This window comes from Bufo bufo, chromosome 4 (assembly GCF_905171765.1).
Source record: "Bufo bufo chromosome 4, aBufBuf1.1, whole genome shotgun sequence".
Classification (NCBI taxonomy): domain Eukaryota; kingdom Metazoa; phylum Chordata; class Amphibia; order Anura; family Bufonidae; genus Bufo; species Bufo bufo.
Window position 1 is genome coordinate 504,246,410 of NC_053392.1, and position 12,145 is coordinate 504,258,554.

The window sequence follows — 12,145 nt, forward strand, 5'->3', positions numbered from 1 at the left end:
GTAGGTTTCACTACTGGTTTTGGCTCACAACAACTGCTTGAAATAACGGATCAAATAACTTAAGTGTGAACTCAGCCTTAGGCTTCATGCACACGACCGTATTTTGTTTCCGTGTCCGATCCGTTTTTTTTTGCGGATAGGATGCGGACCCATTCATTTCAATGGGTCCGCAAAAAACGCGGACAGTACACCGTGTGCTGTCCGCATCAGTATGTCCGTTCTGTTGCTCCGCCCAAAAAATAATGCATGTCCTATTTTTTTCTAGTTTGCGGGATAGGCATTAGGCTCCGTTCACACGTCCGCAAATGGGTCCGCATTCGTTCCGCGAGTGCGGACCCATTAATTTTCAATGAGGACGGAATGGATGCGGACAGCACACAGTGTGCTGTCAGCATCCATATTTGCGGAGCGCGCCCCGATCTTCAGGTCCGCAGCTCCGCAAAAGATAGAACATGTCCTATTCTTGTCCGCAGCTTGCGGACAATAGGCATTTCTATAGGGGTGCCGGGCGGGTGTGTTGCGGATCCGCAATTTGCATACAATGGATCCGCCCAAAAAAACAGATCCGCAAAAAAAACGACAGTTGTTTTTTGCGTCCGCTAAAAAAATGGATGCGGCATCCATTTTTTTTGGAGGATCCGTTTTTTTCCCACAGATCCCTTGTAATAAATGCCTATCCTTGTCCGCAAATGTGAAAAAAGTAGGACATGCACTATTTTTTTTGCTGAAGGGAAACACGGACAACGGACGCGGAACACAAACGGATGAACTATCAGCATTTTTTTTGCTGACCCATTGAAATGAATGGGTCCCCATCCTATCCGTAAAAAAAACGTAACGGAGGCCTAAATCTGTTTTCTGTCACCCCCAAAACAAATTTTTCATTTTTGGGCTTGTTAAAATCCTTATTGAACGACTATTCCCTATATAGGGGTCTTACCTTGGTCTGTGGCTTCGTTTCATTAAAAATCGATCTTTTAGAATATGCAAATGACTTCACTACCAGCAAGTAGGCTTGCTGGCCCTGTTAATCAACAGGAAGAGGGGGCGGTTTTTTGCGGCGGCTACCAGCAAGTAGACGCCCTACTTGCTGGTAGTGAAGTCATTTGCATATTTTAAAAGATCGGTTTTTAATGAAACGAAGCCACAGACAAAGGTAAGAGCCCTATATAGGGAATAGTCGTTCAATAAGGATTTTAACAAGCCGAAAAATGAAAAATGTGTTTTGGGGGTGACAGAAGCACTTTAAATTAATTTACAGTTCATGTGAACACTTGTTCAGGAGAAGGGTCCATTCACACATCCGTGTGTGTTTTGCGGATCCACGGATAGCGGCAATGTGCGTTCCGCATTTTGCGGACCGCACATTGCCGGCACTAAGAGAATATGCCTATTCTTGTCCACTATTGCGAACAAGAATAGGACATGTTCTATTTTTTTCAGGATCGGAATTGCGGACCCAGAAGTGTGGGTTCGCAATTCCGGATCGGGGCCGCAAAATGCGGAATGGAATTGCGGATGTGTTAATGGAGCCTAACATCCATGTAAATGTGCCACCAATCACCTGATGCACGAGCACGATCCTTTACTCAGCACAAACAAAGTCACTGTTTGTTGCCAACACATTGTCCTCAGATGTTCTGCTACCATTGTAGAACCTCTGTGGGGACGAATGATCGTAGTAACAAACGGTTATCCTTATAACTGCTGCATGTAAATGCAGTTAACAAGCAGGCAATGACTGGGAATGAACATTCATATGAACATGCATATCCAATTCCGTGTGTGTTTTGCGGATCTGCAAAACACACGGAAACCGGCAATGTGCGTTCCGCATTTTGCGGACCGCACATCGCCGGCACTAATAGAATATGCCTATTCTATTGCGGACAAGAATAGGACATGTTCTATTTTTTTCGGTATCGGAATTGCGGACCACAGACCACGTCGTGCGGCCCCATAGAAATTAATGGGTCCGCAATTCCGGATGACACCGGAAAGACGGATCTGGCATTTCAATGCCTTTTTCTGACTGATCAGGCATTTTTAAGACTGATCAGGGTCCTGATCAATCTTACAAATGCCATCAGTTGGCATACGTTTTGCCGGATCCGGCAGGCAGTTCCAACGATGGAACTGCTTGCCGGATCACTCTGCCGCAAGTGTGAAAGTACCCTAAATGCACCTTTAGTCCAAACAGCTAGGATATGCCCCCAATGTGCGATAGATGCAGGTCCCAGAAGGGTATATTTAGAACGAAGCCCACAAAGTGAAGGAGGGCGCACTACACCCTCCATTAGAGACCCTCGATGGGAGTGCTGAAAATAGCCGAGCAGTGGGATCGGCTATTTTCAGAAGTCTCATGGAATTGAATTGGAAGCGCACCACGCAAGCGTAGCCACCGCTCCATTCACTTCTATGGGGCTGACGGAAATAGCTGAGCCAGGCGCACCTATGAGACATTGGGGTGAATATCCTAGTGACATGCCCCCAATGTTTGAGATGGCCAACCAATTAATACCAAGAAATACCAGACAGAAATACCCATTAGGGTGCATTCACACGACCCTATAAATGGGTCCGCATACATTACGGAATTTATCGGACCCATTCATTTCGTTCCGCGGCCCTGCAAAAAAGATCGAGAAAGTCCTATTCTTGCTCTTGTCTTGTCTGCGGACAAGATTAGACATTTCTATCATAGGGCCGGCCATGTGCGGTCTGCAAATTGCTGAACACACACGGCCGGTATCTGTGTTTTGCGGATCCACAATTTGCGGACCGCAAAACACTTAGATGTCTAAATGGACCCTTATTGTGATGCTGTTACGGCTAAGGTAAAACAGACTTAGAAACCTATGATCCTCTTGCTATGTTATTCCCTCTTGTATGTATTTGACCTGCTTATGCTTCTGTTTTGTCCTGTTGTTTCTTGTTTGAAAAATTGAGGGGAAAAAAATGACACCATTTGGGCGCCCGTACAAAAAGCATCCAGGAAGGAAATAGCAAATACACACAAATTGTCACTGTTTCGTGATGTGGTTTTCAGTCATGTGACAAATACAGGTTAAGCACATGGGGGGAAATTTATTAAAACTGGTGTAAAAGTCAATCTATGTCAAATATTGTGAGATGTATGGGAACTTGAGGGGAAAAATGAGACACCTCTTATTTGTTGTATCCGTTACAAAATATTTTACAATACAAATTATGTTTGATTTAAAAAAAAAACTGGTGTAAAATAAAACTGGCTTAGTTGCCCATAGCAACCAATCAGATTTCACCTTTCATTTTTCAGAGCTCCTTAAGCCAGGTTTTTTTTTATTTTTATTTTTTTTACACCAATTTGATAAATCTCCCCCCATGGTTTTATGTACTTTACCTGTACTTGCATAAAAACACACTGCAAAACTGTGACACCTTTGTGTACGGGCACCGTAAAAAGAACAAATCTTTTCCTCGGTGAAGTTGGTTTTATCATATACCTATACAGGCTGTGAATATGTAAACTAGGCCGCATTCACAATTCAGTATTTAATCAGTATTTTTATCCATTTTGTAAGGCAAAACCAGATGGGTATTCAAGAAACTGAGTAATTCTTTCCATCACATGTTTTCTGTGTTCATTTTTTACTCCTGGTTTTGACTTAAAGGGGGGTCTTCCAGAATTAGAAAAATATGTCTGTAATACCAGACAACCCATGGACAGGTGTAGTGCTGTTCCTTTTAGAAAGCCATATTTTTCCAATCCTGAATAACCCCTTTAAAAACAGAAAGCTACTGATTCAATTAGTGTGAATGAGGACTAAGGCTAAGTGCAGGAAATCTGTTTCCATGGTAAATATATCCATGGTAGATTCAGCATTTGGGACATTAATCAAATAAAAAACATCCTATGAAAAGGACAAGCAGATTGGCAATTAGGATTATCTGCAGACACAGATCTGCTGTTGATTACCTGCTTCTTAGGCCTCATGCACACGACCGTATTTTGTTTCCGTGTCCGATCCGTTTTTTTTGTGGATAGGATGCGGACCCATTCATTTGCGGACAAGGATAGGCATTATTACAATGGATCCGCAAAAAAAAACAGATCCGCAAAAAAAAAAGGATGCCATACGGAACACATACGGTCGTGTGCATGTAGCCTTATTGTCTAAACATGCTTTTTAATGTATTTATGATAATAGTATTTTTGGGAAATACAAAAAAAAACTTTTTAGGCAACAATGAGAAAATACTGTTTGGTTATACTTTGTAAGGTTGCGCCACTAAATTACCAGAATGAACGGGGGAGATTTATCAGAACTGGATCACATTGATCCTTTCATTTTTCAGAGCCTCTTTGGAAAATGAAAGGTGAAATCTCATTGGCTGCTACAGGCAACTAAACCAGTCTTCCTTTACACTAGTTTTGATACATTTCTCGCACTGTGTGTATATAAAAGTAGCCTTTTACCTTATCAGGTAAGGTATCAAAGCAGGTTCTCACTGGGTCCCGACAGCCAAACTTGGAAGACTTGAAACGCCTGATAATATCTTGCAGAGTGGCGGCTACCACAAAGTATTCCTGCTTCAGACGCAGCTCCTTTCCTTCAAAGAACTGCAGAGAAGGCAGCAAAGATTATTCTCTTTATCCATATCAGAGCCAGATACATTAAACTGTGGACTTGCTCAAAATGGTCAACACACACGGCATTGCCAAGTGGCCAAATCCCAAGGTCTATACTACAGCAATGGAGGTACTGCATGTGCTGATGTATAGCTTCCCTGTGAGGCACCAAGGGTCAGATTTAGGCCTCTTTCAGACGGGCGTTGCGGGAAAAGGTGCAGGCTTGGGATCGGTGATCCGTAGATTGTGTTATTTTCCCTTATAACATGGTTATAAGGGAAAATAATAGCATTCTGAATACAGAATGCATAGTAAAATAGCGCTGGAGGGGTTAAAAAAAAAATAAAACATTTTTTACTCACCTTAAGCCACTTGATCGCGAAGCCCGGCATCTCCTTCTGTCTCCTTTGCTGAACAGGACCCGTGGTGAGCATTCATTACAGAAAAATGACCTGTGGTGACGTCACTCCGGTCATCACATGATCCATCACATGATCCATCGCCATGGTAAAAGATCATGTGATGGATCATGTGATGACCGGAGTGACGTCACCACAGGTCATTTTCCTATAATGAATGCTCACCACAGGTCCTGTTCAGCAAAGGAGAAAGAAGGAGATGCCGGGCTTCGCGATCAAGTGGCTTAAGGTGAGTTAAATTTTATTTTTATTTTTTTTAACCCCTCCAGCGCTATTTTACTATGCATTCTGTATTCAGAATGCTATTATTTTCCCTTATAACCATGTTAGAAGGGAAAATAATAATGATCGGGTCTCTATCCCGATCGTCTCCTAGCAACCGTGCGTGAAAATCGCACCGCATCCGCACTTGCTTGTGGATGCTTGCGATTTTCACGCAACCCCATTCATTTCTATGGGGCCTGCGTTACGTGAAAAACGCAGAATATAGAGAATGCTGCGATTTTCACGCAACGCACAAGTGATACGTGAAAATCACCGCTCATGTGAACAGCCCCATAGAAGTGAATGGGTCGGTATTCAGTGCGGGTGCAATGCGTTCAACTCACGCATCGCATCCGCGCGGAATACTCGCCTGTGTGAAAGGGGCCTTAGCAAAACTGGTTTCAAGGAAAACTGGCTTAGTTGCCCATAGCAACCAATCAGATTCCACTTCTCATTTTGGACAGCTCCTTTGAAAAATGAGAGGTGGAATCTGATTGGTTGCTATGGGCAACTAAGCCAGTTTTCCTTGACACCAGTTTAATACATCCCCCCCCCCCCCCCATATATTTCCCCAAAGAAATTCTTCTAGTGAAGAGTATCTCCATAAACAAGCAATTGAGAGAAAAACCTCTTGGTGCCACACTCATAAGTAAGCCCATACACCTGGGAGAGAGGAGAAAGCAGATACCAGACACGTGGCTCATCTCCGGTAGAACAAAAGGATCAAGTGTTACAATTCAATGCACGTCAACAACAAACAACACAGGCAACTTTCAGTTTCATATGTATTTCAATTTATTGCTTAGAACATACATCTTAAAACCAATATTCCATAGAAGTCCATAGAAAGTGCATAGATGAAAATTGCAGTGCTATTGCACACGTCCCCTTTCTTTTTCATCCCCCGAAACATAGCTGTCGAGTGTCTTGGCACATTGAGTTTCTACCTCTCATGTGGACTATCTAAACTGATAAGTATATGGCAACAGCACAGCACTTTTTCGTCCATGCACTTTCTATGGATTTCTATGGAATATTGGTTTTAGGATATATGCGGTTTGGAGGGACACAGGCTAGGTAAGAGCTGTTTGTCCCTTCCTACAGGGTTTAACCTACCCCCCTCATACCTCATCCTCCTTTGGTCATTATGTGCCGACCCAAGGCCCAGGCCCAGAAGCAGATGGTCACTGCTGTGTGCCATTATGCGCGTGCGTCGTGTCGCACAAAATTTCCATCCGCTCAGTCAGATCTCCTCTGCGCCGCGTGTGTGGCTCCACCGTCCAGTGGCTCAGCCCCGAACCCGATCGTCCCTGCTGCCCAGCCAAGGGTAGAACCAGAGTGGGCGCGTTCCCTCTCAAGAGTGGTACAGGATGTCTCCAATACCAACAAATCTATTGTGGAAATATTGGGGCGTTTGTCGTCAAGGCAGTCCTCTGACCAGTCTGACTCTGGGGATCAAAGGACTCAGGCCTTGATCCCCAAAGGCCTCAGGCATGTTCGGAGGAGAGAGGGTCAGATGAGGATGTTGTCTCTCCTGAAGGGGCAATTGTCCAAACTATCCTCTATGGTGGACAATCTTTTTACAGCGGTTATCAATACGCTGCAGGTTGAGGACCCCCGCACCTTCTTCGGCCAGCCCGGGTTTTTCCTTTAGAAGGTCCCGTCACTCATAAGTGCTTCCCCAACCAGCAGGAGTTTGATTCCTCTCTTTCCAAGGAGTGGAATTTTCCTGATAGACGTTTTACTTTGCCAAAGCGCTTAAACGTCCTGTATCCGTTTCCGGAGGATTTGACGAAGAAATGGTCGTCCTCACCTATATTGGACCCACCTGTTTCCCGCTTGGCTAAGCATACCACCTTGCTAATGGCGGATGGGGCTTCATTCTCTGATATCAGGGAGAAGAAACTGGAAGCATTTGCAGAATCTTCCTTTTAGGTAGTGGGCACAGCACTGCAGCCGGTGTTTGCCTCTACATGGGTGAGCAAGGCTATGAGGGAGTGGGCAGATAATTTGTGTCAGGGTCTCACCTCGGGAGTCCCCTCTGGGGAGCTGTCCGATAAGGCTCTTTCATGCCAGTGCGTATATTTATGAAGCCTCTTTGGACACGGCCAGGCTTAAGGCTCGCTCTTCAGCGCTGTTGGTGGCTATTCGCTGTACCCTATGGCTCTCCTGCTGTGCGGCAGATAATACTTCAAAGAGGACCCTGACGGCCCTTCCCTTTGCCGGCAGTAGACTGTTTGGTAAGCGCCTGGACTAAATCATTTCAGATGCTACAGGTGGTAAGAGTACTCATTTACCACAGAACAGGGGGCGGTTTAATAAGTCAAAAAAGCATAAGCCTTTTTTTCGCCCCTTTCAGAGTTTCTCCAGCCCGAAGAGGTCATCTAACAAGTTGACCCCGGAGCAGAAGCGCAAGCCTTCCTTCAAGCCTCGCCCTTCCTGGCAGCCCCGTCAACAGGGCTCTAAGTTCTATAACCCCAAGACCTCCGCTGCATGACTGGCTGCTTCCGGCGCCCTCCGATCGTGTGGGCGGCCGGCTTCATTTATTTCGGCATGTCTGGCTGGCTCATGTCTAGGATGTGTGGGTGAGAGGGGTCAATGCAGAGGGCTTCAGCCTGGAATTCAAGTCCTCCCCTTCGTCCCATTTTTTTCAGTCGTCAACTCCGGCAGCTCCCTCTGCCGCAGATTCTTTTTTTTTCAGGCGATTTGCACACTCTTGCGGCAGGGAGTGATGGTTCTGGTTCCCGCGCAAGACCATTTTCAAGGGTTTTATTCCAGTCTCTTTGTGATTCCCAAAAAAGAGGGGACGGTCAGTCCCATTCTGGACCTCAAGGCACTCAACCGCTTCCTTCGCATTCGCAGGTTTCCGGATGGAGTCCCTGAGATCAGTCATTCCGTCCATGGAACCGGGGGAGTACGTATCCTCGATAGACATCAAGGACGCTTATCTCCATGTGCCCATCTACGTCAGTCAGATATTTCTCCGGGTCGCAGTAGGTCCATTTCACTTCCAGTTTGTAGCCCTCCTGTTCGGCCTGGCCACGGCTCCCAGGGTCTTCATGAAGATTCTGGCAGCAGTCATGGCCTTGCTCCACGCCAGGGGGATCGTGGCAATCCCTTAACAAGGGTCCGTTGTTTCGGGTGACAGCGGACAGCCTGAGCATAGTCTTGGACACCCTGGAGCAATTCGGATGGGTCCTGAACAGACAGATGTCTTGTCTGTATCCATCCCATGCCCTGACTTATCTGGGCATGGTGCTCGACACATTTCAGGCCAAGGTGTTCTTGCCTCCAGAGAAGCTGTCGGCCCTCCGTCTTCAGGTTCTCTCCTTGTTGCGGCGACGCAAGATACAGCAGCAGCACACATCAGAAGGATTTCCCAGCCACCCGGCCACCTTCTGCCTGTTGCCCCTTGCTGTTGGCGCCCCCAAGACTTAAAAAAGGAGTTAGAAACTCCGAAACGCGTTGTCAACTGAACAATAAATAGTATCTTTACCCAAAAACCTGAAACTGTGGTCGTTCTTGTGCGCCAAAGAGGTACCCTATTGTGTGTTTTCGGACACAAATCACTCTTCTCAACCCTAACAATCCCTAGGAGTTTTTGGCAACTCCATCCAAAGGGACTGAACGGGTACCGGCAGCACGGACCTCCCTCACCCTCCCAACCTATTGTGTGTCTAAACCTGTTGTGCGCTTACACCTGCACAACACCCAAAGGTGAGCACATTTTATTCATCACGTTATCTGCGTATCATCGCTTACCACCCTATGAGCGCCTCTCCCTTTTCTCTTTTGCCATAATTGCTTCAAGGAGTATGGTCACGCGAGGAACGCTCACTTCCAATCAACGTTCTGGAGTTAAGGGCGATTCATCTCTCTGCGGCATTGGGCCGACCATCTCAGGAAACATCCGGTTCGGGTTCAGTCCGACAACTCCACGGTGGTGGCAGTTCACATTCCCGGCATAGACAATTGGATCGCCGAATTCCTCAGCTGGGAGCGTCTCAATACCAGAGAATGGGCTGTTCACCCGCAGGTCTTTCGAGCCATCTGCGAGCGGTGGGGTCGGCCGGACATGGATCTCATGGCCTCCCACTTCAACAAGGTCGAGAACTTCGTCATGCAGTCCAGGGACCCCATGGCCCTGGCGTGCGACGCGATGGTGATTCCGTGGAGTTGGTTCACGTTTCCTTACGTGTTCCCGCCTCTTGATCTCATTCCGCGTCTCCTCCAGAAGATCAGGTCCGAAGGACTGCCGGTCATTCTCGTGGCCCCCGATTGGCGACGCCGGGTGTCGCATGCGTCTCTGGTTACCCTCCTCGCCGACGTCTTCCTCTTTGAGAGGACCTCCTGTCTCAGTGGCCACTCAAATTTAGGGTTGTTACATTTAACGACATGGCTGTTGAAGCCGCTGTACTAAAGGCTCCGGGGGTCTCGGAGGCTGTGGTCCAGACCATGATTCGGGCCAGGAAGCAGTCTTCTTCCTGGATCTATTACCGGATCTGGAAGTCTTACTTTAGTTGGTGCGAGTGGCGGCAGCTGTCTTCCGTTCGCTTCTCTTTGCCGCGGCTTTTGGCTTTCCTGCAGTCGGGCATAGACTTGGGGCTGGCTCTCAGCTCCCTCAAAGGGCAAGTGTCGGCTCTCTCCATTCTTTTTGAGCGGAATTTAGCTTCTCTTTCGGCGGTTCAAACTTTTCTGCAGGGGGTGGCGCATGCTACGCCCCCTTTTCGTCCTCCGTTGGATCCTTGGGATCTTAACCTAGTGCTCAACGCTCTCCAGTCTTCACCATTTGAGCCTTTGCAGTGTCACTGCGCTTCCTGTCTTATAAGGTGGCTTTTTGCAATCACTTCTATCCGTAGGGTGTCGGAACTAGCGGCTCTGTCATGTCGGACACCTTTCCTGGTCCTCCATCAGGATAAGGTAGTCCTTCGTCCTGTTCAGTCTGTCACGGTGCGGTTCACCATGACGTCTGTTGCCGTGCAGGCTGGCTGCAGGCTCCCTAGCGTACTGGCTGTAGGTTGCCTCCTGTGCAGGCTGGTTGCTAGGGGCTGCGGTATCTAGTGTGAACCTGGCTGTGTACGTGTGTACTCCTTTGACTGTATCTGTTTTCTGTTCAGTGTATCCTGGTTGCCAAGGGCAACACAAAGCTCTGTATCAGTGTATGCTGTTTGCCAGGGGCAACGTCCAGTTCTGTTCCTGTGTGTCTGTCTGAGCTCCGGTTCTGATGGGGTTACTTCCCCTGTCTGCTGTGCCTGGGTGTGTCTTCCCAGGTGCCTCGTTACCCAGCTATATAGTTCTGTGAGCTGTGGTTCTGGGGGTCAGTCTGTCCTGAGTCCTGTCTGCTGCTAGGTTGCACCTCACTTCTGTTTCTCGCCCCAGTCATCCTCACCATCCAGGGCTCTGTGAAGTACGGGGCTCACTGGCTCTGCCCCCCAGGTTTTGCTGCGGTCGGCGGCCGATGCACTTGGTTCTGTGGTATCGTTACCTGCTTTTCTGTCATCTCTGTTCTGTTTGCCTGTGACCTGCTCGTATGACTTCCTGGAGGTCTGCCTTGGACCCCCGGCACGTGACACAGTCCTTCCTTCCGAAGGTGGTGTCGGCATTCCATTTGAATGAGGAGATTGTTCTCCCTTCATTTTGTCCGGACCCGTCGCATTCTCGGGAGCGGTCGCTCCATACTCTGGATTTAGTACGGGCCGTCTGAGTATATCTGTCCCAGATGGCATCTTTGCGGCAGACGGATTCCCCGTTTGTGGTTCCAGAAGGGCCGAGAGGGGAGTTGTCAGCGTCGAAGACATCCATTTCCCGATGGATTCGTTTAGCCATTGTGAAAGTGTACCGCGTTAGTGACCGGGCCCCAGCCTTCCGGGTTACTGCTCATTCTGCTCGGGCAGTGGGGGCCTCGTGGGCGGTGTATCATGGGGCTTCGGCCCTTCAGGTTACCTGGTCGTCTTTGCACACCTTCTCCAGGTTTTACAGAGTGCACACCTTTGCACCTTCTGACGCTTCTCTGGGGCATAGAGTTTTGCAGATGGCGGTTCTCTGAGTGACCGGAGGGTTTCTTGTTGGGCCCACCCGGGGAGTGCTCTGTAACGTCCCAAGGTCAAGCCTGTGTCCCCCAATGATACGGATGGGAAAACTAGATTTTTGTACTTACCGTAAAATCTGTTTCTCTACCGTTCATTGGAGGACACAGCTCCCACCCGTTCTCTTGTTTACGGACCTTTTTCTGGCCTGTGTGGTTCTGGGTTTGTACATAGTTTGGTTTTCCTGTTTTTGTCTGGCTTCTCCTACTGCTTTTGCACTAACTGATTCAGCTTAGTCCCTGTAGGAAGGGTATAGCTGAAGGGGAGGAGCTTACACTTTGTGTGCTTAGTGTCTGCCTCCTAGCGGCAACAGCTGTACCCATGGTCAAGCCTGTGTCCCCCAATGAACGGAAGAGAAACAGATTTTACGGTAAGTACAAAAATCTAGTTTTTGGTAATAGAATCGTGGCTCTAGGCCCAATAATATACTACTGACACTGTATTCCTAGATAAAGGCAACTCACATTATCGTTGGGGTACAAAACCCGGGATATATTTTCAGCCAGATTTCTATCCAAAACAGCTTGTATGTAGTCACCGACATTAACTGTAGGAGAAAGGGTTAAATGTTATTAGCTAATTGGGTTTTTAATTTGTTAAAAAAACCTCCACCAATAATATTCACATTGATAGTAGCTGGTCTTACAGCTAAGACTAAGGAGTCACCCCCACCCCTTCCATGTCACTATTTTTTTTCCCAATAAATTTGAAGTTACTTTTAATCCAGTTTTACAGCTGAGAAACACTGACCTTTCTCCACCAAA

General features: G+C 47.4%; 1 protein-coding gene across 1 annotated transcript in view; it reads right to left on the reverse strand.

Annotated features, from left to right (window-relative positions):
• PYGB (glycogen phosphorylase B) overlaps positions 1–12,145 on the reverse strand; it is a 124,044-nt gene that overhangs the window by 41,684 nt on the left and 70,215 nt on the right. Inside the window, exons 7-8 of the mRNA XM_040429652.1 lie at positions 11,846–11,928; positions 4,460–4,603 (exon numbers count right to left, since the gene is read on the reverse strand). Coding sequence (XP_040285586.1) covers positions 4,460–4,603; positions 11,846–11,928 — 227 coding nt within the window. The remainder of the gene's footprint in view (positions 1–4,459; positions 4,604–11,845; positions 11,929–12,145) is intronic.